Below are 27831 nucleotides of genomic sequence, written 5' to 3'. Positions count from 1 at the left end.
GAAGTTTTACAAATTCTCGAAAAGATTTACGAAATCTCGAAACTTTTTATTTAATATATAGAGAATTTATCAACACATACTTATCAATTGATTATTTGCATTTGCAAATTATCTCATTTTTATAAAACAATAGAACTGAAAGTCCTGTTAATCGATCGACGCATACATGCGTAAATATTGCCAGGCAAAGGTACAGAAACCCCGGCATAAATCGAAGACAATATAGATATTAGAAAGAACGGATAAGAAGAAAGAATAATAAAGAAGGAAAATATGGGAACCGAAGTACAGAGCAAGTGAACAAAGTATCGGTTGGAAAGAAAAGAAAGGGGGTAATACCTATGCCTGAAGAGTGGGAGGGAAAGGAGGTAGAATACTGGAAGAAAGAAATGATAGCAAAAGGCATTGAAAGATGGAGGTAAAAAAGATGTAAAGGGAGTCAATAGGAAAGAGGAGGAGGGGGGGGCGTGAGAGACTAATAGTGCTGATCCCACTGCAAGCACCGCTGGTTTAAGACCCGACTAAGTGGTGGATAATGAATATGCTTACGTGTGTTGAGTATGCGAGGAAAGCTTTGCACTTGATATCGGGTTCAAGCACCTTCCGACTGCTGTATGCGTGTACGATACTATACCTTTTTCGTCTGTGTACTGTGGTTTTCACAAGCTTCGAGCTAAGACCATCGCCAGTAGCTGATGACAAGTCTGATGAGCTAGGAAAGTATGATATTAGCACCGTTACAATTTCGCTCTGATATTTAATTAAAGTAGAATAGCACGGTCAAAGTTTCGGTGTAAAATAATATACATATTTTTTTCCTTCGATCGACGTATGTATATATGAATGTGACATAAAGATCAACGACATTTGAATTTTATATACACGGTGTGTTGAATCGTATCATGAAATCGTAAGTAGAAACTGATAGAAAATAAAAAATCGGTAGATGATAAAAAAATGTGAATCCTACAGAGATAGTAATAAAATAAAAATCCAATAAAAAAACAGAAAATATCACAACATAAAATTCTGTGTTTATATTACGTATTGATTAGAAATATTTATTACGTTTTGCGAATATTTTTAATTCGTAATTTGACAATTTGTCGCGTGAAAAATATAATTCCAAACGGTGTTTTATTATCAACGTATTTTAATTAAAAAGATAGAAAAATCATATGTATATTTATTTCTTTGTACAAACGAAAAATTTTTCTAGGAACTATCAATACATGTGACTAAATTCGTTACCTTTTTATCCATAAAATTGAAACGATTTTGTAATAAAAAAAATCGATAGTTTAGAAAATTTTGGTGCGAATGACTACTCGGAGACTTGACAAAGGGCCAGTAAGGTTGCCCGAAGGGAGACCACGAATGTCTCGGTGACCGATTCTGTTTGAGAGGCAACCCTTGCTGGAGGGTGTAAAATAAACACAGGCTGAAGCTTTTGGGGTAGGATACAGTTGAAACGTATCGTTCCGGTATGGCCACGCGTATTATACAAACAGGGGAAGCCTCTAATATTACCAGCCAATGTGTGCAGTGTGCACATACAGGCTGCTTCACGAGGAGCATGACAATTCGGTACTGAGCGATATCAAAACTAAAAAAAAGGGGAGCGAGAAAGGAAGAAAAATGGAAAGAACGAAAGAATGAAAAAAGATGGTCTACGACTATTTTTCATCTTATTGTAGCAGATTCGACGCATTAATGAAATACAGTTTTCTCGTTACGATATTTCGTAAACAACTTTATTGTTACTAGTTTTATATTAATAACCAAAGAATATATTTCATTCTTAGGAAAATTCGTTTGTATACTGTTATGTGAAAATGAATTTCTAGATATTCTTTTCACGATGTTAATTGTTTTTATAGCTATTCTTCTTTCGCAGTTTTCGAAAGTACTGCGATAAAATACATAGGAGATTATTTGGAGAAAGTTAGAAAAAAGAGACTAGAAATCTGAAATCAGCTTTTTAAAATAATAGAAAAGAATGCCAGGAAACATAAAATTATTTTGCTAAAAAATTAGACGACAACATTCTTAAGAATTGCTGACGTCGAGAAGGTAAAATAAGATATTACAAAATGTTAACTGTTTTAAATTAAATGACATATTTTGTGGTAACCATAAATCGAAGAAAAGATTGAACTTGACGCAAATGCGGACATTATTACATACCAATCTAGGAATTTACAAAAATAGACATAAAAATACATAGGCGCAATAATGCCATGTTATTCTAATTAATCTCTATCACTCGGGCGCCTTAGCATTTAGTAGCATTGCTGTCAAGAACAAGTGGTTTACCTAAATCATTCGAACACTTCATTGAGATAAACCGCGCATAATTCCTGTTCGCGAAATCGCGAACCGACCTGGAAGCTTTAGCCAGGTGGTAAACGGAACGCTAAAAGTTCCCTCGGCTGCAATACGTTTTGGTGGGCTGACAATTTTAAAAGATTCCGTGCGTTCGCACGAGGTGGGCAAGCATCCACGGGTCACCTCACAATGACATTAGATACGGCTGTTAGTTCGTTGACGAGGCAACAAATTTCCCGAGCAATTCAGTGTGTGCCTGTTGGAACGAAGGGAAGGGGGAGACGGAAAAGGTGATGGGAGAGGAGGGCAGGACAGAGCAGAAAGAGGTGAACAAAACGCAGTATGGAAGGGAGAGAAGGTCGGAGAGCGAGAGAGAAAGCGGGCGCGAGGCTCGTCGTCGTCGCCGTCGTCGTTCGTCGCGGTGGAAATCTCTAAACGAGCAGCGGTTGCCTGACCTGACACAGTACGTAGCAGTCGACAGGGCCGTATTTTCCATGTGCTGCAAACTACCAGCGCAAAATTGAGAGGGCTCGCTGTGGGAGCCATTTGGAGTTCACTAACCGTGGAAATGGCACGAGTACTCGATGCAACGTTGCGACGACGTGACGCCACGGAGCACGTGGAAAAAGGGGCGAATGCCTTTCGGAGATGCATCCCCTCTTGACTGCACTTCATTTTCCCTCTTTTAAAATATATTCTTTCCGAGGGAAGTCGCGGCAGCCCGTTCGCGTCTCTAAGTGCCACCGATCTTACTCCTCGCTTCTGCCTTTATTTATTTGTCCTTTTCCCGGGAAGGTTTCTCTTACCTCCGCATTTTTACCAAATTCGCGTTCGAGAACGCTTTCCTAAAAGTGTACAGTTGAAAATAATTGCATAGCTTAGACAGTTGGTATTTTCTAAAAACTAGTGAACGAAAAGACACGGCTGAGGAAAGAGGCTAAATGTAATTAAATGCGTTTTGAACTAAGAACTCATGGTTTTAGATATGGCGCAATCGTGGCTTCCTTGTGCTCACAATCAGTTGGCAGTGTCTCTGGCTCGCATATAAAACACAAGTGTCGGGCCAAGGGCTTGCGCGTGCTCTTGCCGCGAAGATAACGAACAGTCTGTATTCTCGTTAGCAGCCATGGCAGCCGTTAAGATAACAACGAGACACGACATTCACCGCGAGCCCTTGGCACGAAAAGGAGATTTAAACTCGTCTTAGGATGGTAGAACTTTCATAAATTAGTCCTCAGAGCGAAGAAGCCACCATCGACGCGGATTGCGTGGGACGCACCACGGCCGTCATTTCATTTCTCTCCTGTGAAACGTAACCTCGGGCTTTCGGTGCGAATTAAATTTACCATGAAACAACGAGAACCAACCCCTTTCAGGAGCTAATTAACGTGCCGGTAACTGGTTTAAGGTTCGTTAAATTTTATAATGTTAATGGAATGCAGTGTCGAACATGACAACGTGAAACGCTATATGCTGAATCGACCGCTCGTAACCATAATACCGGTACATTATCATTGAAAAAATTTCATCGCATTGATATTACATGCGTTGCAAAGTTCTGATTCCAGGAAACTTCCTATGGATTCTGCGATTGTACGTATGCTGCGCTTAAGTATTCCAATATGTTGCAACTTCTTTCTAACTGAGAAATTGATCTACGGATACGTATACGTATACATATTTATGTATTCTACGAAGAGTACAATCGAGATACTCGTAACAAAAACGACGTATGTTACATTCTTTTCGCTTTTTTTGCTTCAAGCCGGTAACTTGAACCGATATTATAAAAAATGATTTCTGTATGTTGACTATCGTCGAATGAAAATTGACCGATTTTATAAAAATTTTTGTCATCAGACAGAACAATTATAAATATCTCTCGCGTATAGATGTAATGAAAATCTTTGATATCGTATAAATAAATTACCGTTCGAACGAGTACTTTCCACGAAATGATAAAGGTATGAAAACAAAGCGACATAACCCAGAGTTCTGAAAATGAGAGTTCTGCCATTCTCTAAAACACTTATTTTGTGACGAGTCCTGTATTAAGATCTGCGGGTTGAAATGACCGTGACTATACTGCTGATCATGGTCGGCTGTTAATTTAGTAAGTGCGGGAGGAGGTTCGTAGTCGCGGAGGACTAGACAACAAATCCAATGTGTTCCAATCGTACGAATGGAATGTACTACGTGAACGTGTATACATTGGATGCACGATGGTGCACCATGCACCATGCACCATGCACCATGCACCATGTACCACCGTGCGAGCATGAATACGTTCCGATGTGCTTTCTTGCGTTCAGAGATCGTTATCCCCGCAATGGGTTCTGGCCCTAGACAAACCGACATAGATTAAATGTCTCGAGATTGGAGCAGAGGAGCAGTGCTCGGTTAGTTGCCACTTTGCAACAGTACCGGAAAACAGATGAAATTAATAGTAATAACGGATCAATAATTGGTTTCCGCTTGTGACACGAACGCGCACTTCAGGGCCGATTGACAGTTTAACTGAATGGAATCATATCTGATCCATCTAGAGAATACTTGTGCCATGACAAAGGTAAAGTAGATGAGATTTGGACGTTATTGGCTATCTGAATGTAGATTTTTTTCTGTACACGATTATTAATTACAACTAAAATTACTCTAAGGTACTATATTTAAACTGTTGTAAAATATTGTACTGTGATTAAATTTTTTCGTAGATATAAGCATATCTATTTCGCTGTCATTCGGATTCTCATTTTTATATTTATGTGTTAAATTTGTTTCTATTAATACCGAGAACTATCTTGTACCTTTTTAAAAATTAGTGTGAACCTGCCACGATGATCTATCAATGTGTATGTCGCATTGATACTGATATTCTTACGTGTCTGGTCATAGAACGTAGAATTTGTAGGAGGTGAACGAACGTGCCAGGAACATGCAAACGATTGCAACAAATAATCCCCGATTGATAGATCAGTGGGAACAAGCTATCTTAAATTAGCGGTGATCCATGGCTGTCGGAGGGTACTTACGTTTGCAGGCTTTACGATGTTGGATCGGTCTCGCCGGATCCCTGTAGTAACCTTCCCGACAATAGTGACAGTGTCTTCCTGCTGTAAAATGCCGGCACTGCAGACAAACGCCTCCGCTGACACGACCCGACAGCTTGTATAGTTCCATGTTGAATCTGCACTTTCTTGCGTGGAGATTGCAGTTGCATTCTGAAACAGATACACGTCCGATTAGATGACTAACCGGTCCTTCCATTTTGCTGAAGCAATTTTACTTTCCCAAACAGTTTAACCTCGTATTACAATTAAATGGACATTGGAACAACGCAATCGTGTTCATTTTGCAATCTTCCTAAGAGTAAATAAATGTCGACCATATTTCTGTAATATCAAATATCTTGGTAAAGGAATTAAACACGGTAAGTCAACGGCAGACTGACAAAAATGGTGCAATTGTTGATCTATTTTGACGGAATAAATGTCTTCGAGTGCACTACTTATTCCACTAGGATTCCATTATTTCACGATCAATTAGTTGAAAATATAATTTATGGGTTACAAAACAACAATTTATTATTTAGAATATAGCTTGGAATTAGGATAAGTGAAGTTATAAAAAACAAAAAGAAAAAAGAGAGCACGTGTATGAATTTTTTCGGACATTCTACCTGCATCATGTATTAACAGTATTATATATTATCTGGGTTAGGGTACGAGGTATAACCTCTAGGTATAACACACTTTAAATGAAATCGATATATGTAGAAACACTTCGCTTTGCGAAATGTGAACGTTTTCTACTTACAGATAAACGTACGATACAATCAGGGGAAAAATGGCAGGATAAAACGATTGGTATATTAGCGAAGAATGGATAGCACATTCAAATTTCTGTCTTTAACCCTCAATAACCAAAGTTTCCTTTACTCACGAGAAAAAAGATTATGGTTAACGACTATTTCTGATAGGACAAAGTAAAAACTACATAATAATAAGTAGATTGTAAATATTTATGCATCCATTATGAGAATCTTAGATGTGTATATATATGTAGAGTAAATAGAAACAAATCTTTAACGACATACATAAAACGCATAGAATACATAAAATCATTCTAATTTTTAAAAATATACATATGCAGTTACAATTTCTACAAAAAATTACGAATTAATCGTATTTCCATTTAATTTAAGTTATCACAATAGTGTCAGCAGGTTTCTTGAGAAGTTAACGAATCGGAGGAGAAATATTCTTGTGTTTATCGTAATAGTGAATTTCAAGCGTATTCATTGGAAGCAGAGAAAGAGTCGTGAACGAGATGGAGAGTGTCTTGTCTGGTGTGCGTTGACAATTTTCCTTCGCTTTCTTCTTTTCCCCGATTCGCCGGAAATGTCCCGCGCGGTGCGGCGCGCTGTCGTCATATCGAGGGCGACCCGTCCATTGAATTCTCGAGAATCGAACAAGAAGTATCTCCAAAAGACTCGTGCTTCCTCTACTCGAGCACGTCGTTCCGCAGTTGTTCTTCGTGACTTCTTGAAAATAACAGAATAATTGAGAGGTATCAAGCGAATAGAAAGAATAGGAGGAGAGGATAAACGAGGAAAAGTCGGTAGGGAAGTTGCAATTTTAACGATTCTTCTTACACTATTCATATACGATCACTCGACCCAATAATCCGTGTATCGAACCAAACTGAGCGTGCCTTATTTTCCGTTTTCACGCGAGACGCCATCGTTACGCGCTTCTTTCCGCTGAGCCAGCTCTTCGCATCCACGTTAATGTTTCTTCACATCCGCGTTAACGCTTCTTCACACCGAAATAGATTTTTTATGGTCCTGAAATTTCGCCTCGTGGTCTGGATTGTCAGCCTCGTTCCAGTTACGAACTATAAGCTACGAGCTACGACCTGTGAGTCGAGAAAAGATTCGGCATGTTTTATGACCGAGTTAAGTAACCAACTCAGTTTTTTATACTTTACCGTATGTTAACGTACAATTCGTAATTTTTATCTCCATTCAAAAATAGATAAATATACGATAAAAAAGATGTTAAAGCTATGATTATCGAATAAATATTTCGTTAAATTTAATTCGATCTCTTTTAACGAAGAAATGTGTTATTTGCTTAATAATTAAGCATTTACTGCACAATTAACTGAGGAAGGCAGGAAAAATATTATCGTTAAGGATGCGTGGAAAAACCGAAATCCGATGCTTTACACAGCAATATACCCGATTACCTACGAGATACGAGATACGGAATTCGATGTAGAGGATAAAGATAAAGGTGTAAGTGTAGGTATAAGTATAGGTATAAGGTATTGGTATAGTCGTTAAACGCACGTGGAATGTAGCGTGGCGGATCGATCGAATAACCTCTCGATAGTTAATAACCTTGTTCAGCCACCGTCTGAAATTTCTTGATCGATTCCTGTTATTAAGCTGTGGCTGGCCACGCTAAGGCCCTGGGTTGTTTTCGTAGAGGCAATCGCTGTAATTAGCGATTAACCGTCGTATAATCGATGTTCCACGTCTTCTGGATTTTCCTCTGCTCTTCGAAACCAACGGGGTTATGCTTTTAGCCTCGTTAAGATTTATCGACTACCCCGAAGAAAAAGATTTACAAGCTTGAATCTCGGACCATGCGAATCGAAACGCCTCGATTCTCTATTCTTTATAGCGAACTTTCCTTTTTCTCCTGCTCTTCATATTATTGCGTGCAAACGTGGCTTCAGACACATTACTTATTGCCATTAGCAAGTGTCACCTTGTCAGCGGATTTCACTTAGAATTTATCTGCTTTAGAATGTAGGTACATACATATATTATGGTTACGTTTCAGTTAGGTATTTTATTGTTCGCAACAGAATCTTTTCTGTTCTAGGCTTTATTCGATCAAAGTACGCAAGAGGCAGTATTTAATTTCTCGCACGTGTAGTCAATACGTAACAGTGCGTTTAGAAATGGAAAATATCAGATTTGTGTAATTCTTTGAGACAAACAGCTGCGGTGAAGTTGCGAGGTAATTTACTTACGCGCGGATGTAAGCATGTATCTTCTCTAATCGTTGTTCAACGAATTTCCGGAATAGAAGGATGTAAAAATCTTTGAAGATTCTTGAAGTCTTGACTAGAATACTCAAATTATTTTAGACGTATGATTGTACATCGTAAAGCAACGTTGTATAGTTTAAGAATATTTGGTACAACAAAAGCAACCTATTAAGCAAAATAAACAACTGGATTTTATACGAAATAATGTAAATTTAAAATCCTCTCTTAAAGATATTCTATGTAACAAGGGCAAATGGTGTTCCGAGAAAAATAGAATTATACATATTTAATAAAATATTATATCATTACTACTTCTTTATTTCATTCGATTAAAAGCATATCCTTCGTATATGAATTTGAAATTGACAACCCGATGGTTAATCAGAAATTAAAATCGTTCTTCGACAGCTGCGGGTCCATTATGGATACGTAATAAAGATTTTCAAAGCAAGAGGTATTGTTCCTTGCAGACGTGGCACTCTCGTGATAAATTAGGTCAAACGGTGCATTGTTTCGCACTTAGATCGAGCGAATACCGCTTGGTGATTGCTTTTAGATGATAGAGCAGTAATTACAGCCATTCCTGGCATATCGCTTCTAAGGGAGGTCTATTGTCGTAAGAGACGTCGAGGACCATGGTTCCATCAAATTTCAATACGAGTCAGTTGCTTCTGCAATTAGTGATCTTAAACGCATTACGACACCTTCACACACCGCTTTTGTTGGAACAAAGAAGAGGTCGTGCGTACATTATTAGGTTGCTGATTAGTTTCAAAAATTGATATTATTTAAAAAATATAAATTAATTATATATAATATAATACGTAAATATAGATACAAACCAAAGAAAAGTACCTTATATTTAAATGTTATATTTACTCTGTTGATATATGTATGTATTGTCATCCTGATCTATCATAACATATTTCTACCTTTCTAAAGTACCTATTTCAAAATATGCATAACATTCCTTTCCGAAATTAATTGATACAAGCTACTCAATTTTAAAACTTTTCTTTTCACAAAGATTCCCAAAGAATCTTTTCACTGTTCGTTATCTCTCCATCAAACATCTTGGGTTGGGACATTTTAAAAATTATCCGGTTCTTTCCGGATCCCATTGCCTTCTTCCTCGTATGTATATGTGTCTGTGCTTATGCAAATGTGCACATATACGCGTAAAAGCTAATTAATCGAATTACACTGTCTTGTTTAAAGCAATAACGATTCTCTAATGAACGAGGAAAGGACATTCGTCCTGATAAGAGAAGATGTATGCTTTGACTTTATTCGCTCTAAACCTTTTCAAACTGTCGAGGAAAACGCTATAGTCGCTAACCGAAGACGGTTGTATCTCGATCTATGGTGAAACTATACGTCCCTAATCGATGCAGGAGCACGTATTTCGAGATAACGTTTTACTTTTTCTTTAAGTTACTATATCGCCCATTATCTTTTAGTAATTTCAGAACACATGCTTCCCCGCTACAGACGACTCAACGGACTCAACTGTAACGGCCAACATCAGTTGATCACCGGATCTTGGAAGAAACAATCTCAAACAAAGAGTGTTTAATGCAAGTCCTACATAATGTTATTACGATCGTGACACATACATATGTAATGTATATCATATAAAATAATATTAAGAAATGAACTATGTATAACGTATATGTATGTATAATATAATTATATATATGTAGGTATAGGTAGCTTTTTCAATTCAATTCTAAGAATTCTTTAAACGATCCACATATTACATCGCAGTTACGTAATTCTCAACAAATGTATTTATTGGATAATAAATCAACGATTGAACGACCAAATTGCTTATAGAAAGACATATAAGTACACGTGTGTGTGTATATACTTTCGCTTATGTTTTATGCTGACAATTACGTAATATATATATGTTCATAGGCTAATTCATGTATAACAGAGGTAAAATCGAATCACCGCAGCACGTTCGAAATAAAGAAAATTTCTTTATCTTTATCTACGAACGTAGGAAAGCATCGCGATGCATTTTCTGTTCGTTAAGTCAGCTTGAACGTGGCTCGTGATATATAATATGTATTCTCCTCTCGGTATGGGGAACCGATGTTCTTTCAGAAAGGGGGTTATATGGTTAAAATAAAACAGCCTAACGGTTCGGTTACGAAAGTTAGCATGAAACGGATTCGCGGAACCCTGGCTACTGACCGCGAATGGATCGCGTAAAGTATCACGATGCACACGGCCGACACGGCCGAGAAGGGTTCGTGACCTTTCGCAGCCTTTGAAAACTCGAGTGTCTGTATCAGATCTTATCGATACAGCTGGCGATCAACGTTGAACTTCTCTGAAGCTGATGATACCTGGTTAGGTTCGGCGGACTGTCTTTGAATGCCAGAAGGATAGATCTCCTAACGTTTCGGTGTCTAGTAGCCGCTCTGTGAACTACATGATGCGTCATGTCCCGGGTCCCCGCTCTCCGCTAACGAGCTTAAATTTAATGGGAACCGTTTCGGTTGCCGACTAAACGAAATTCCATTCGAAACCTCTTACGATCGGACGATTCCAGGCAATTCAAATAGACGATCCAGATATTGAATTAGCTTTTCATTAGACTATCTTTTCAAACTTCTGTGAAACCTTCCGTTAAATATTAAATTTGTCTTTTTCGGTAAAGTGACAAATTTTCTTTGCTTTTAGTTTTGCGGACCTAATGCATTGCGTTGAAAACGTTACTCGATTATATGTATTTTTTATATAAACTTAAACTTAAAAAGAATCGAGGATGAACTTTTAAAACTCAAAAAATGTTGCGATTTTCACAATACTATAAAACTCGCTTTGTATTACATTCACCTGACATTTTAAGTAATAATATATTTATATATACCAATACATATAAATGGAATATATGTAATATTAATCCGTGATGCAATACAATGTTGCACTTACGATAACAATAAGAATAATAATAAATACGAATTACGAAGATACCAAGGTAAATCTTTTTTAATTTCTGCAGAGGTGTGATAAGACAAATATCAAGGAATATCCAGCTAGACATTTGTTGAAGTTGAACAAACATGTTGGTGTTCGCTAAAGGCAACAGCGGTAGTGGTCCGATTTTAATTCCCGTAATCCTATAAGCCTTCTAACGTGATTTCACGCTTTCAGATCTCACGTGAGTTTCGTTACGGTGTAGTTTTAACAGACAAGTCAAGCGGACAGGTTTTATTGTTTACTAAATAATCTATTCTTTAAAAAAAATCATTTTTCAATTATCTACACTCGTATCTTTTTATCATACATAGTAAAAATGTATACCGTATACTCCTGAAAAAATATTCATCGTACTTTTGGATTGCGGTGGAAAAATCTAATTGGTAAAATTTGAAATTTTTTCTTTGTTAGCGTCTGAATTCTTTTAAAAGGTATATACGTATACGTCCTGTTAACAAAAAACAGATAAAAATCGAATATTTCTATATTTTTCGGATATAGGTATATACGTAACCCCACGCTCTTTTCTCCGTGAAGCGCAAATGCATTGTTCAGAATGTTTCATAAATATTTTGTAATATTTTACGATATTTTTAAAGTATGCCGATATTTAGGTATTATCGATTTATTTTAACATTTCTCAATATATTTTATAATAATTCCGAGGAAACTCAACCCAATTCTGTAGCATACGAATTCTGTAGCACGAAATAATAATTTATATTACAATTTCCAAAAAATTATTGAAATGATTCGATGTACATATATCCATAAACGGTACAAAACAGGAAAGTAAAATTTATTTTCTTATGTAATAAATGCCGGAAAGTCTGAAATATCTTCGATAAAATTATTATTTAATTTTGGAACTCTCAGTCAGTCTCAATAAATCAGTTGCGTAAGTCCCGGTCAATAATTACATTTCAAAAGGCAGTTTCCACACGCACTTATTATAATACATACATGTATAAGTTATACGATATTCTGAAATTGGTTCGCACACTTTCATCGCCTATAATGAAGAGGAAATAATCCCAAGTCTCATTGAATCTCTTATTTAACGTTACATATTTTTTCCTTGTCTTTCTTTTTGGTGAAATATAACTTAAAAATAATGGATCTTGGATCGTGCTTAAGATAACAAACCACATTTGAAACTTTCATAACTCCTTATTTATGCTCATCATGCTAACCAAACAAAATAATAATCACGACATCCTTAAAATCTTTTTATAATTTCGTTAACAGACCAATAAATAGTACTTCTAAAATGACCACTGACTCAAGCGGAACGATATCATGGTGATAATAAAAATAAATCTTTCTTTACTCGTTACTAAATTTAACCAAACAATCTCAAATGTACAGTCAGTTACAAAAAAAATTCATTGCAAAATTACAAAAATACATTACAGAAACAAAAACGGTAGGTTCGATAATCTTTTTGATATAAAGTGTTGTTTTATACCAAGTGAATAACTAAAGTTGCTGAAGACACATTTATAGAAATTATAAAACTTGTAAAACAAAATTAATTAACGTTATTAAACTTGTTAAGAAGAAAGGTAATAAATACAAATATAACGTTGTAAATATAAATATAACGTTATTATAAATATAAATATAACGTTACAAATGTAACGTAAAAGTAAATACATCTATTTATATTTACATAAAAACATAGAAACGAATGGAGATACATAACATATTAAGACCTTATAAACCTTCCCATTGATACTTTCTATATTTAACAGTTAACAACCATTTCGGAATTGATGAAATTAAAGATTTTGGAATTATTTGACATATCGTGGTGGACAAACTATATCTTGTAGATTTATGAGTAATAATAAAGCATGTAATTTTTAAGATCTGCAAGAAATGTTGAAAATGCTGGCGACCGAACTGCATACACAGGTGTGTCTCCGAATTAAATTTTCGTGCACGCTTTCCAACGTACTTTCCGCTTTTAGTTCTTCGAACGCCGAAATGATCCTCGCTTTTGCTAGTGGAAGACTTGTGTTGTCCTCGGAATAAACTTTTGATTTAATATGTACATTTCTACATAAATGGATACAGTAAATAATGGTTTGTATCGAGGGCCGTTTGACAAGTCATAGCTCGATTTTCTCGAAAACGAAGCCTCAAATAAGAGAAATTTATTCCATATATTCGACTTATTTTCTCATATACAATCGCACCCTCCAGATTGCACCATCAATACTGGGATACCCTGTATAATTGGTACAGCTCACTGTGTAATAATAATTTTTTAACAATTCAAACAGCTTGTTTATATTTTTTTGGAACGTCGATTGACATATCCAACAATCTGGCTCGAAAACATAAGCACTTTCGAACGCGAAGAGCGTCAATCGTGTTTACATTTATAGAGACTAGAATTTCAATTACATCGAGTGAATCGTGTATTAGTGGCGAATCGCGTATTCAGCAGTGAATTCCTTCCGACAAATTCCGTCGACATAATGTCTCCATATAACACTCATCCGACAAATCGGTCGCGGAAGCTGCATCGCTGTCTATCATCGGAAAGATCAGCCATGGACAGATATAGCACGTCGACGTCGAGTAAACACGTGCCTGTATCCTGTATATTCGGGAAAGCGTAAATTTACGAGCCAATAAATTATCACGGCACGCCTATCGTGACATCGCTTGCAAAACGCTAACAAGCCGTTAACGCCGTTGCGCGGCTCTCGACGTTAATGAGCAACGGCACGCGTGAAAACGGATCTACTGAAATTTTCACGTGTCTGTCTGTTTGAGAGAAGAAAAGTGCAAAATGAAAATTCCGAGGTAACATTTTCTAATCGCATCATAATGATCTATAAAACTAAACTAAAACGAGAATCGATTATATACATAATTTCGACAGCTTGTTACATTTTTATTTACCGTGCAAAAATTGTAAATTGTTTGTCATTTTTATCGTTTTACTTATATGCCAATATATTATGCTAAAAATTAAAATTATATAATTACATAAACTTGCTCGATTATAGTCGTACATCTACTATTTGCAAATTAAGACAGTTTCGAAAGAAACTTTTCGTGCAAGCTTTATCGCGGAAACGTATTCTTCATTTTTAAATTAGTTTTAGATTCACCGATATTATTAATATTAGAGAAACAGCTAAACCGTACAAATACGTACAATTTTTCAGTCCCTTTACATGCAATGTCACACAGTTAATCGAATGTCACATAATAAGTTTTGCTGTTAATAGAACGAATTTTTGGCAAGTTTTTTAAAACGTATTTTTGGCAACTCCAAAGTTTCTCGTGCTGCCGAGTATCCATTTATTAACGTATTGCGATTTGAATCTTAGATTTCAGATTCTAGATTTAGTCATCGAAAAGACGTCCTTTTTTGTTTTCAATTATTATTAACGATAGAATGCATAAGGAATCGCGATCAACTCGTCAAGGCGAGCAAGAAGTTTCAACGAGAGACTGCTCATTAAATAAAGCACGAAACGAAAGATATGATAAAGATAGAATGGAAAATATACGATCGCGGAGCATCGGGGAACGAAGTGTAGTCTGGAAGGCAGATGGAAGAAAGGGGTGAATTACAACGACTTCTTTCGTAGCTGATTCGATAATGGGTGCTAGAACTGCTAGAAGTAACGCTATAAACGACGCTATGCACAGACCAGCATCGGTTGTTCGCCATTCTCATTACAAATGGTCTCATCTTGAGACACGTGTTTGTTTATGTCGTCATCAGTCGCGTACCGTCGTTGCTACTAGCTCCAAGCACTTACTGCAAATGTATTCCACGCGAGAGGTATGCGAAGGGGAACGACTTTGCTATCCGCCGCCATTACGGCTCTTCTCCCTGGACTTATATTACGTCAAGAAGTTGTTTATTCGATAGGGACAAACACTTCGTACATTGCAAAATATATCGCTCTCTCTCTCTCTCTCTCTCCCTCTCTCTCTCTCTCTCTCTCTAGCAACGTCTGCTCAATGAAACACTAAAACGGTTTTCGAACCTGTTCAATCCGATACACATTCAAACAATTTTTAATATTGTGACAAATAAAAAATGAATGTTTAATTCGTGGACGATATTGCAAAACTAGATTCTATTATTTAGCTATATTCGGTTCGAGTTACCGTAAATTATTTTCTAAATTTTTTAACTGATAGTAACTTTGTACCTGCAAGAAAGTAAAATTACCAATTTTATTTTCGATGCAACACAAAATTCCGGAAAGTCCGGCTTGGTGTACAGAACATTCGCGGGAACAAAATTTATTAATAACGTGATTTATATTACGACTATTGTTTCTTTCAAGTCGAGGATCAAACGATAGAACCTCCACCTTTGCATTATAATTTATCTCATTTTACGTTCAAAATATATTTAACATGATGTTTGCAGCTTAAATGTCTATCGGTTACTACTGAATCGAGAAGCGTGTTAATTTAAACGTTCCTATTGCTTAGCGCGGATTCGTAAGTTTTTATTCAAGATCGGGAAACCTTCTTACGATCAAACCGTCGCCGGATTATCTGCTTCGAGATCGTAAATCCGTTACTTTATTTCTTTCCTTATCTCCGAGGATGGTGCAAAACTCGCGGACCAGTAGTAAAGCCCAAGGTACGTAGTAAAAAATAACAAGGCCATTCCACGGAACATTGACACAAAGCGAGGGTGAATCGACGTACACTTTATTCTGCCATTCTATGGGCCAACCTTCACCGTATGATCCCAAAAAATCAGTCGATTAAATGGTCTGGAATCTACAATTGGCTCGTGTTCCTCGCGGAGCAACCGTAGCCCGCTTCGATTCAATTCCAAAAATCTCCACTTCACACACGCAAATCTTTCTCTCACAATCAGTAGATAAACCGTCACCAGACTACGTGACCAAGTTGGCAACAAAAAATGCTATTTTCATCTTGAAACACTATTATTCTATCAAACAAATGGCCTTTCACATACTAAATTCGTCGATTCACATCTTGTAAATTCAATTTCATTGTGCGAAAACCCATTTAGCAAATCGACTATACTATTTCCAAAAATACGTTGACAGTGTAAAGATAGCATAAATGAGCATAAATACTGAATTAAATTTTAAAGAATAATGCTTAATGGATAACATTTTCACTTTTCTTATTTCTTAACCTACATATGTAGTTAACGACTGTGACTTTTGAACGACTCGAAAATATGCATACTTTTCTGTAATAAGACATTCTCGATGAAGTATTCAAGTTAGTGAAAAAATTTCCTGATTAAATTTTCTATTTCAAAATAAAGCACTAGTTATCAATTTTACATGTTCATAACTATGAAACTGATTTTAAATAAAACATCCTTAATGTCCATTAACCTAACTCTCGGTAACCTTTTAACAACCGTTTATGATAATATGTACTATGACAGCGTACGACTGCAATTTGAATTTAACATAACTGGCGTCCGCTATTTTCTGCAGCTATTCCCTTAAGTTCAGATGCGTGTAACGCGGAAGCGAATTTTCCTGTAATTTCGATAAAATATTCCACTTTTAACAAATTTAAATACCAGTCTATATTACCCGTTCCAAAGTGTGTGGGACGCGGAGTGGAAGCACACGTAATTTTAATATTAACATGTAAATGGTCAGAATTACAGTATTATGTAAAATGTCGCTTACTTAGCTAGAGTTATAATGTAACTGCGCCTAAACAGGAACGAACATTACACTTGGATTGGTTGTCTCTAAATACACATACCTATAGTGCTTTTTCGTATAATATAGAAGATATAGGAGATCTATATGAAAATGTATATGAGCAGATGTAAAAAGACATTTTATTTGGCTTGATGCTGGCGGATCGAACGATGATCAGGAGCCACATCGCAGCCATGCGATCGGCTTGGCGTTATTTAACCCTTTCGTCTTTTACTTATTCCTACACTGTCCTCCTTTTCTTATCTCGAGAAGCCACAACCACTGTCACAGCCACAATCACAGCCACAGCAACAAATCGACACATGGCAGGAACGCGTTAGAAGTCAGCACGAGGCAGAGCCATACCATTTTGGCAACTATTCTATATATATGTCGAGTTATCATTAGGGTTAGAGACATGTAACGAATCTTTATTTGGATTAGACATTGTCGTTATGTAATAGAGAAGATATTTACTAGCACAAATATGATTATTACAGAATTTGACAAGTAACCGTGGTAATTAGATACTCGAGATGCTAATAGCAATGATCTTAGACTTAATAACGAATCCACGGTCAACGGGGTAGCAAATGTGTTTTCTCCCAAAGTCCAAGTCGAACTGAACTCACTGGTCCACAATTCAAGTGTAATTCAACTTACTCCTCCACAAGTAGAACTCAACTTCTTCAGTCCAAGTCGAACTGTACTTATATACTCTTCTCCGTACTTCTCTGTACCCCTCGGGTCAACTATATTTTTAAGGAGAGCTATACAATTACTCCATACCTCTGTTAGGTAAAAACGTCCATCCGTGGCTACGTTCAGCGACCCGTTGTATCACTTCGAGGCGAAGCCTATTGTCATAATTCTCGGACACACATAATCGGATTAAATCATAAACAACTACTTCTAAATTTTATTATTCAAGCACCGCTATAATGAAAAATCTAGACTAAACTAAAAGTATCGGGGGTCTTCCTAAAAATTCCAAAACAAAGGCCCCGATGTCCTTTCATCTCCGACTAATCATTCATTGAATGATTTTATATAGATTTCCTGCACGTTCTACATATGCCAAATAAATATTATATTATTATAAACTACGCAAGTGCTTTAACAATCACAATTCGAACGACGTTATCCTTCTAACTCAACAAAATAAATATTTTGGTTGCATTAAAATTACGATCGACGATTTCAATGTCGAGGGTCGTACGATTCCGTGGTTTACGAAGTTTTGTTTTGTTTGGCATTGAGAATCAAAGTCCAGTGTACGCGCTCGCCCACGTAAGTATCTCTCCTCCGTACCTTTGTTTTCTCTGTCAGCTCTCTAGAAATAGTCAAACACGCTTCTCTACTTCACGTAACCTAAGCACACATCGTCGAGTGACGTTTTACAATGCGACGTACCGCACCGCGTCGTTTATACGCCATCTAAGATTGTAAGTCCTGCGAAGCTATCGCAGTGTAACACAATCCGCGTGTTATAATTCGAGGGTAGGAATGCTTGTGTAAGAATCCATGATCGTAGAAGTGCTTTGCCTGCGCACGTATACACTCGTTCGCTTGTGTAGTTTGTTACAGGTAGGTACATGTAATCGTGAACAAGGGCTTTCGAAGACAGCCAATGTTCACCTGATTGGAAAATCTGAAGTACCTCGTTTCTAACGCAATTACCGTTATATGACGCGTCTATGTTGGATATTTTTTCAGAGAACCATTGTCATGTTTATAAAAAAAAAAAAAACACGTGAAAAAACACGAACGTGTTGAACGCGATAGCTTTAAAAATACGAATAGGTACAAATACGCAGGCAAAAGTTGAGAGAATCGTAGTATATTCGGTAGGTATATAGATATAATACGATATCTACATGGTGGCTATTCGTCGATACGGATAAGCTGGAAATCGAAACGATCAATCGAGAATTCTTGGCATTCGTCCATTTATCCTCCGAGATTGAATCAAGCAATGGACAAAAAATAGGGGGAGCAAGGAATCGATAGCAGTGATGCCGATGCCGGAGAGGGAAGGGGCTTGCTCTGGGTACGCTTACAAGCTTCTCCGTTGGAAAGTAGTCTCCAGGGAGCTTTAATTAAGCAACTAATTTCGAGACACACTTTACTCTCGCAGCCTGCCTGCTGGCAGACATACGAGCCTAATGCGAACGCGCTGGAAATTTATTGGGGGGTGGGAGGGTTAAATCGAGCAGTCAACTCGTCGTAGCTACGCCCTTCGCGTTTCACCAGAGGCAAATAATGGCAAATAAAATCCCCCTGAAATTTCGTTACCGTTTGATTTCTGTTTCTAGTTAATTTCTCTCAACCTATTGGAATAATAATTAAAACGAGGTCATTTAAGGCATGTCAGTGAATACAATTTAAAATATGGAAATGGAGGAATACGTCGGTCGTCAATTATTTCAACGTCGATGTTTTAGAGGAGAAATATGCGTTCTTTTTTTTTTTTTTTTTTTTTTGTTTCCGATATAACGGGAATATTGCTTCCATATTGATACCCACTATTGCATGAAAAATAAATCGTGACGCTGCTTCTCTCACTGGGGGATACAATATTCGTTATTGAAATATGTATATGTTGCTGCAGTAATTGATCCATATCTTACCCTGAAAAAATACCGTAGCATCGATGTAAGCATTCATTCACCGTTTCTTCGACTTCGAATATCGAATAATGTTTACATCTAATCAGGTAAATTCTTGTGAATTCGATATGAAAATCTTTCGTTATAAAATGTGTGTACACTAAAATCAAAAGGAATTCCAGTGTTTGACTTTCCATTTTTTTTTTCACACTTAGTAAACGCATTTGATTATATGTACGTATTACGTTATCGTATATCAAACAATTTTCGAGACGCGTTAATATTTTATAATAATAACAATAATTGTTATATTTGTAATAATATAATATAATATACTCGTAATAATAATTATAAAAATATAATAATAATTTATGATAATAATATTAATAATATCGTAACGATAAACGTTCGATTATTCGGACGATTGAACATACAAGTAAAAATAGCCACGTGCATAAAGCAACATTCTTGTTCGAGACATAATTACTATGAATAATTTTTTATCAATTTCTTTCTATGAAGGAAATGTGTATCAGAGTGAGCGTAGGTTTTCGTCCGCGAAATAAGGGTATATGATCAAGTGTACATGAGCAAGGATCGCTTTAAGCAGATCTCCACCGGGCGACGCGACGCGACGCGCGACGAGGTAAAAAGCAAAAATTTCGCGCGTCTCCTGATGGTAGTTGTTCCCAACCCCCGAGGGAGTCCTTCCGAACCTGAAGGGAAAAACGAATAAGGAGCAAAGGACGCAGTAAGAAAAAAAGAAAAGGAAAGAGAGGAGAAGAAGAAAAGAAGAGAAAGGAAAGAAGCGAACCGGCTAGGCTGTCGGTTATTTTAATGAGAGTTAAAGACCTTGAGTACACGTCGAATAAATCATTTTGCCGGGGCGCTAAGTGCACGACGGAGGGGAAGTGCATCATTGGACACCTCTCTTTATCCGCGCGGATCACAGACAGGCGCAGTTGCGATGGCATACGTTGCCGTACACCGCCTACGTGTACCGTTCGCGTCCGCGTTTTCATGCCGAAATGCATACCGAGACGACGAAGCGACGCGACGCGACGAGCGCGTACGCGCGCGCACGTCCGCCTACTACACGCGTTCGTTCTCGCAATAAAATGTCGAACAACAGCCTACGAATATAAACGAACCCATGCCCACCCGCGATACGGCCTACGAATATGCCGAAACGACCGTTTTACGCGCGTACGTGCGCCTATCAGTTTTATCGGCTTCCTAATTAATATGCATCCCTGACACTGCCATTCATAATGTTTCCGTCGTGTCCGTGACGAGAGAAAAAAAGTACCGCGCCGACTTCTCGTAGGATGTATTATATTTGAAACACGCTACGGTGAACATTGTTTACGATGAAAACAACCATCCCGTTGACGCGACCGTCGTTTTATCGTCGCGTCGTAGCCACGCGACTTTACGCGTTCTTCGCATTTGTCGCCACGGATTTGCACGGCTTAATTTAAACTTAAGCTACTTCTGTATGGAGGCTTCGCTTGAATTACACGTGAACAAACAATACCTTTTCTTTAATCTTTCTACTACGTACATATGCTCTTCGTCTATTTTTCAGAAGTACCGATCTTAAAAGAAGATAAATTCTTTGACCAAGTTCCGTTCTGCAAATCAACACCTTTTGCATATTTTTTATGTTTCATATGCGTATGTATAAGAAATATTGCTTATTAATAATTACTCTACTAATATAGAATATGAGAACGATAACGCGTTTCTTATTTTTCATACGAACGTAGAACATTAAACAATAAGATATTTTTTTCGCGCCAACATCTCGTACGTATGTTCTAGTCGCAAGTGAAATAGATTAGTCGTTGAATTTCGATTAAAAAAAGTTAGAAAGAGTTAGCTATCTTGCAGAGGATAGCACGGTACATACAAGTGGTGCTGGGTAGGAAGGATTTCGATGAAAAGCGAGTTCAAACCGTGAGATCTATTAGGTACGTTTCATACATTGCTCGAATACGTGGTGTGCACACAAGACAGCCACCCTAGTATCATGTCTTTAGATATACTTGCAGGTATACGCATGGTTATACGTTATATGTATACGCGGTACAGCATATATTCAGGGTAATAAATATTCTTCATCCGAGTCAGCATCGGCTCGCTTGATCTTTCATAGCCGCTCGTAAAGTTCGTTGGGGTGGGCCGTAAAATTTGTCGACTATCTGAAATATTTGAGACCCTCTTTCGAATAATCCTTGCGAAAACTTTGCCTTATTTCCCGCACAAAAATATAGCGGCCGACATTTTACCAAGCTTTTACCAAGTAATAAACGTACTAACTACATCCTGACGAAAGAGGAAGAAAATCAAAATATGTAGGACTAAAATGGAAAATTGAAAATCAACGATACGAGAGAGATATCATCCCGCCCAAGCAGCAATTGCCTGGGGCCTGGGGAATAAAATCGGTAAAATTCTCCCATCGCCGAGAGAACTCTAACAAATGGAAGATACACCACGACTTCTGGAGGCAAGCAGATACCGGCTGACGAGCTTAGTTACCCAATATCAGCTTGCAAACCTTGAAAAGGTTCTTCGGGGTAACGAGACGAAAGTTTTTCCAGTAACGAGGGAAAACTTTGTCCGAACGATATCACCTCGAGGATCAGACGACTCTTTCTTCGAGTTCGTCTAACGAAACGTAGCCGCAGGGTTAAGTGGGTGACACTGGCTGCCTAGGGTTCGATTGCTTGGGAAATTAGCGAGAACGCGTTTCCGCTATTTCCGAAGGGAAGAAGATCTTCTGGAGAACGCAAATTCCCCTCAGGGTCTACTTTCGGCGCATAGGTACTACCGTGAGAGAGCGAGAAAGATCTGTGAAATTTGGACTCCAATCTTCAGCCAGAAGAATTTCATTTAAAGAACATCAAAAGTTGTAAAAAGATTTAACTAATATTTAAACTTTTATACTTTTCTCGACACGTTAAAAATAACGAACGATCGCTTTCGCTCTGCTTAATTGTATAGTTAGTATCTACGGATATGAGAACTTTTTGCTTCCATTCCTGTAAAATCTGTTTGGAAAAAGATTCACGTTCCAAGATAAGTAGAACGAACGATTTATTCTAGCTGAAATAGTTTTCTTATCCTTAGCGCCTAATGTTTCGTTGTGTTACGTAAGCTAGTACGATACAACTCTGTTAGGAGGTGCTTAGAAATTTTAATAGTTGCGTATTTAACGAATGTATTTTAACAACTCTATTTTGCACTATGTTTTCACCTTCCCCTATAAGGATCACGATGGAAATAATTCTCGACTAAAATGAATAAGTATGCGAATTAATAAATGTAATAAATGCAATAGATGCAAATACTATAGCCAAGAAATTACCTAAGACTTCAACGTGTTATATTTCAATGATAGAAAAGAATGTCATTATACCGGTTATAAAGAGTTTATATTCACAAAACTTTTACCAGGATACGTTTTAATTCATTCCGTTTCTAAAAAATCGGTCCATTTCTGTAAATACAATTTTTCCAGCCAGTTGTTGCGACGACTAACAGAAAAAGCTATGACCGGAGTGATATTAAAGAATTTAGTTAGAAATGCTTGTTTACTGTGAAGCTAATAAATGATATGAAACTTTTGACGAGTTTTATTTATATGCCTAAAATTTCATAAAAAACGGGAAATATTTTGTAAATCGCAGATCTCTCGTTTTTCATCAGAAATATTTCGTTGAAAATATTTTCAACGATACGAGTTGAGTACACTTGTTGAAGAACTTTATCGCGACACGTTAAAAATATTAGTCCAAAGAAACATAAACAATTTTTCAATGAAAGAGTTTGAAATTTTGTTTCTTGCTCACAATGCTCACGCTATTAGATGTCAGAACCTTTTCCCAAGTAGCAGATTTATCAGAAAATGAACATGAACAACTACTTTTTACATACGAACAGATGGATAGCCTAGATAGAATGTTTATATATCTATATCATGGTTTTTGTATAATGTCAGGCAATATGTGTTTATAGACTGATAGCCATAACTTCTTTCGCATTCTATGAAGATATTGTGCACAATAGAAAAATATTCAGTGTCATTGAAATGTTAAAATTGAAGGAATTTGCCCAATTTCTAGTATTCAAAACAATGGAGCTGCTTTTAACTGTACGCAATAAAATCTTCAAAATATGTATACTTAATTTTTGAGCTTCAGTGATCCCGAACTCTGGACAATCGATTTCGTATTACAGATAGAAAGTACTATGATAAAATCCTGTCCTTGTCCATTTTTTACAATTCTATCACTTACGAAATATCAGTTAAAAACTGATAATAATAACGAACAACCTGTACATTAGCCCTATTTATCGTTTTATCTTATTACTATAAAACAGGGACAAACTATAAATAAAGAAAAGCACGTTATCTCGAAGGGAGATCGTTTCGATGGTCGGTATGCCTAATTGCGACAAATCTGTCGTCTGTTAGGATTTTTCTTCAACTAGCGGCGGCTTATTATCTGATTTCGCCAGTTCTGGTACCTTATTATAGCCGGAAATAAATCAGTAACCCTCGCTTCGGTCGAATCGTTTCTCTGTAAAGTTCAGTGTCGCCGAACGTTTACCTGGCTTTTCCAATTTCACAGATCGTCGAAGATTTCCGTTGTTATTTCATCCTACTCTGCTTCTACCCTAATATCCTAAAGAAACGAACACTTTCTACGATCGAAGACAAACTACCAACCTGGGATTTATGGGGCTACGTGTACCATCGTTTCATCTGACTTCAGAAAAATACGATCAGGGAAACAGAAGCGAACAAAGTTCTAGAAAAGTTTTGAAACATCATTTTATTTTGCTCTTATTACAAAAACTACTTGCTTCCGAAAATAATAATGAGTAATAGCACGAAAATAAATCCTGATAATAAATAACGAATTTGTAAATTTTTTTTTTTTTGTTCAAATAATTATTGAAACGTTTCAGACAACGAACGGTTTGAATCGTTCAATCAGGTAACGATTGAAAATAATTGCTGTAATACAGATTGTAGATTGCCTTACATTAATTTGTATCTATTATATTTTACGATGTATCGCGACAAATACGAATTAAAATCAGTATCTGGTAGTGATCTGATAGTGATGTTGTTGGTAAGTCACTGTTGTGGAACAAAATTGGAGTAAATGCCATACATATGTGCGTCAGCGTGGTATTAGATCAACGTACCTAGTAAATATTTTACGTAGCACGAAGAAAATGAATGTTTAGGCTAGAAAACGAAAATATGATTAAAAAGATGATTTTAATTTTGAAATACTTTATACGCGGTATTAACTTCGTGACGTTTTGAATATTGCCAAAAGCAAAATTAATAATTACATTTAAAAATAGCATTTAACAATCACTCGTTATGAACTCTGTTCGATTACACTTATGTAACGTACATTAACGTAAACTAAAGCGTAAAAATAAAACATTAACGTACTGTTCGAATTGTTAAAAATGGCATACTCGTTAATGTATACAAATCGTAGCTCTATGAATTAGAATATCTTAGACTGACGTCGTAGCGTCATAATTACGTAATTGTTCGAAAGTCCGCATAACTCTTCGTTTCAGTCATAGAAAATTTAATCTACTTTTTGCATAAACACGGTCTTTCTCTCATTAAGACAATTACATAGAAAACAGCAAGGATCGTGCTGTTGTCGTAGGAATACCAAATAGGTCTAACGGATACGATTTCGTTTATAAAAGTAACAAGCAATTGCGTACACTATTCTAAATACCGTGTTCTCTTCTTTAAATGGCATTGAACGACCATCATAAATCGAGCTGACATGACGTATCGCTATTCTTATACGTACTACACTATAAATTTCGAACCAACCACCCTAATAGCTCTGAAAATATTTTTTACAGGACTTACATGACACACATTCCTCCAACGCGACGGACACATGGTCTACATTTGATCAGTCGATAGGGTGGTATCGTCTATTTGTAAACACAAGAAAGAGGAGCGTAGGAGTCTCGTAAATTCATCGGCGCGTTTGCGATGTAAATTTACACAGTGAACACCCCTCCCCTATAGCTGCTTTGATTTGAATACCATTTTGAATCTCTAAGGAAAAAACAAATCCACTCGTCTAATCACTTCACTGTATCCTTTATCCTTCAAATTTCCACATTTCATAAACGGAAGTATCTTTGATTTTTCACTTAGCAAATCAAGTGAGCAAAGTGGCGCGTCAAAAATTATGTACATCGACAGAATCGACGATTTTCCCTTCTTTTCATCGGCCGATACTTTTTAATCAGAAAAACTTTCAACCGTCGCATCGCGCCGCACTGTTCGAAAACGAACAAACGTAAAGCTCGTTGCTCACGAGATAGAAAGGCAAAAGATGGATTAAGCGGAAAAATAATTCACCCAGTGCTGTTCACAGAAATTGTGCGTCGACGAGATTCACAGACCCCTCCGGCGGATTAATTCCAGCTATTTCCAACATTGAAAATATTAATTAAAAAAGCAGCGAAATCTGCTCGCATCAAATATTGGCATTTTCCAGATATCCAAACGGGAATGCTCGAACGATGCGTTATCGCTTCAATTGAACGAGAATTCTTGCACGTTTAAGCACGATCCCTTTATCAATGTATCAATTTTTACAGAGATAATCCATTTTGCTTGAAACGAATAGAAATTTGTTACGTTAGAGAATAAGGATGCTGTCATTTCGTTACACGTACCACTGGACTCATCCTCCTAAATATATACATTTATGTAAGTACCTACTTATAATAGGAAAATGTTAAATACGTTTAAACAAATTCCATAAGAAAGTTTAATGTCTACACGTAGGACAATGTCTATATATAGTAGAATTAACTGTTTATATCGTATAAATTTTTATATTTTCAGAAGACGTGAGTCAAACGTACTGTGCCGTCATCGTTTCGGTACAGTTAAAAACAATCAGGAAAGGCGAAGAATTATTCGAATCGAGCGGTTACGAAGGTTAAGACAGGTCATTACAAACGCGTTGCGGCTGTACGCGGCAGTACGCTGGCCGCGTTTACACAGTAAATATATCAATGAATTTATGATCCTGGCTGATCCCTAATGGCCTCACAAACAGATCTTCGTCGGGCTATGCGCGGTTCGTGCTTTCGCTCCAGTCGAAAGATGCATTAAAGCCGGAGTGTCGAGAAAATGGAGGGCTGCGATGTAAATATAATGTACCTTCGCTAACAAGGCTCGTGTCCTTTTAATTTTCACCCAGCTTCTTAACCCTTTTTTCTACTAATACGCCGTGCTACGAGCATCGCAATCACGTAACTTGACGGGATCAAAGCTAATCGCACATATTTATAGATATATTGTAATTATATAAACACTGCTTGAAGAATATTCGCTAAAAATACGTCCTTCATAATTCGGCTCGGTTTCGATCTTGGGAACACTTTACGAAACTAATGTTGCAAGGACGTTGAAGTATCATCTTCGTCGGAAATTCCTTATCGCCGTGTCAAGAAAGTCAATTCCTTCCTTTTTTATCTACTAACTTTAAAATCATTTTAAACCAGTTCCGCGACGTTTCAATACGTATACTTTTCGCTTCAGAACTTGATCGTTTCCGAAAATATTCTTGTGATAATAGATACTGGTAACAGTAACAATTTTCAAGTCATAACACTTTGATAAAGAAACGAAATAATGCAATGACTCGATAGAATCATCGTATACATAATGCATAAAAATGTCGACATATTTACTGAAAACGAATCGTTGTTTGACGGGGGCAATCAGAAATTACGTGAAATTATTTCCGACAGAGATCGAGGATCGCGAAAAGGTATTTTATTTCTCAAAGTTTGTTCAGATGAGAACCCTGTTTGCGGATGAGCTACGCACGGAGGAAGCGAAAATGGGTGAAAAAGGGAAAAGAAGCGAGCGCAAAGCCGACGTTAGCGACCATTAGCTTTTAGCATGGTACCACGAGAATGAAAAAAAAACGAAAAAACGAGCAAAGAAGGTGAAAAATCATTTGAAAATTACCATTTTTAACGCGTTAACCAACCTGTGTTCTGAATTCTTTTATTACCATTCTCACGACTACAACAACAGTTTGCTTTGCTCTTTT

The 27831-nt window shown here is 36.9% G+C and overlaps 1 protein-coding gene across 1 annotated transcript in view; it reads right to left on the bottom strand.

The window, feature by feature from the left end:
• Positions 1–27831, bottom strand: part of LOC117161289 (netrin-1) — a 111207-nt gene that overhangs the window by 45671 nt on the left and 37705 nt on the right. Inside the window, exon 2 of the mRNA XM_033342719.2 lies at positions 5361–5549. Within this exon, the coding sequence (XP_033198610.1) occupies positions 5361–5549 (189 nt within the window). The remainder of the gene's footprint in view (positions 1–5360; positions 5550–27831) is intronic.

The sequence above is a fragment of the Bombus vancouverensis genome, chromosome 6 (genome assembly GCF_051014615.1).
Source record: "Bombus vancouverensis nearcticus chromosome 6, iyBomVanc1_principal, whole genome shotgun sequence".
NCBI lineage: Eukaryota > Metazoa > Arthropoda > Insecta > Hymenoptera > Apidae > Bombus > Bombus vancouverensis.
This window is presented reverse-complemented; position numbering and strand designations above follow the sequence as displayed.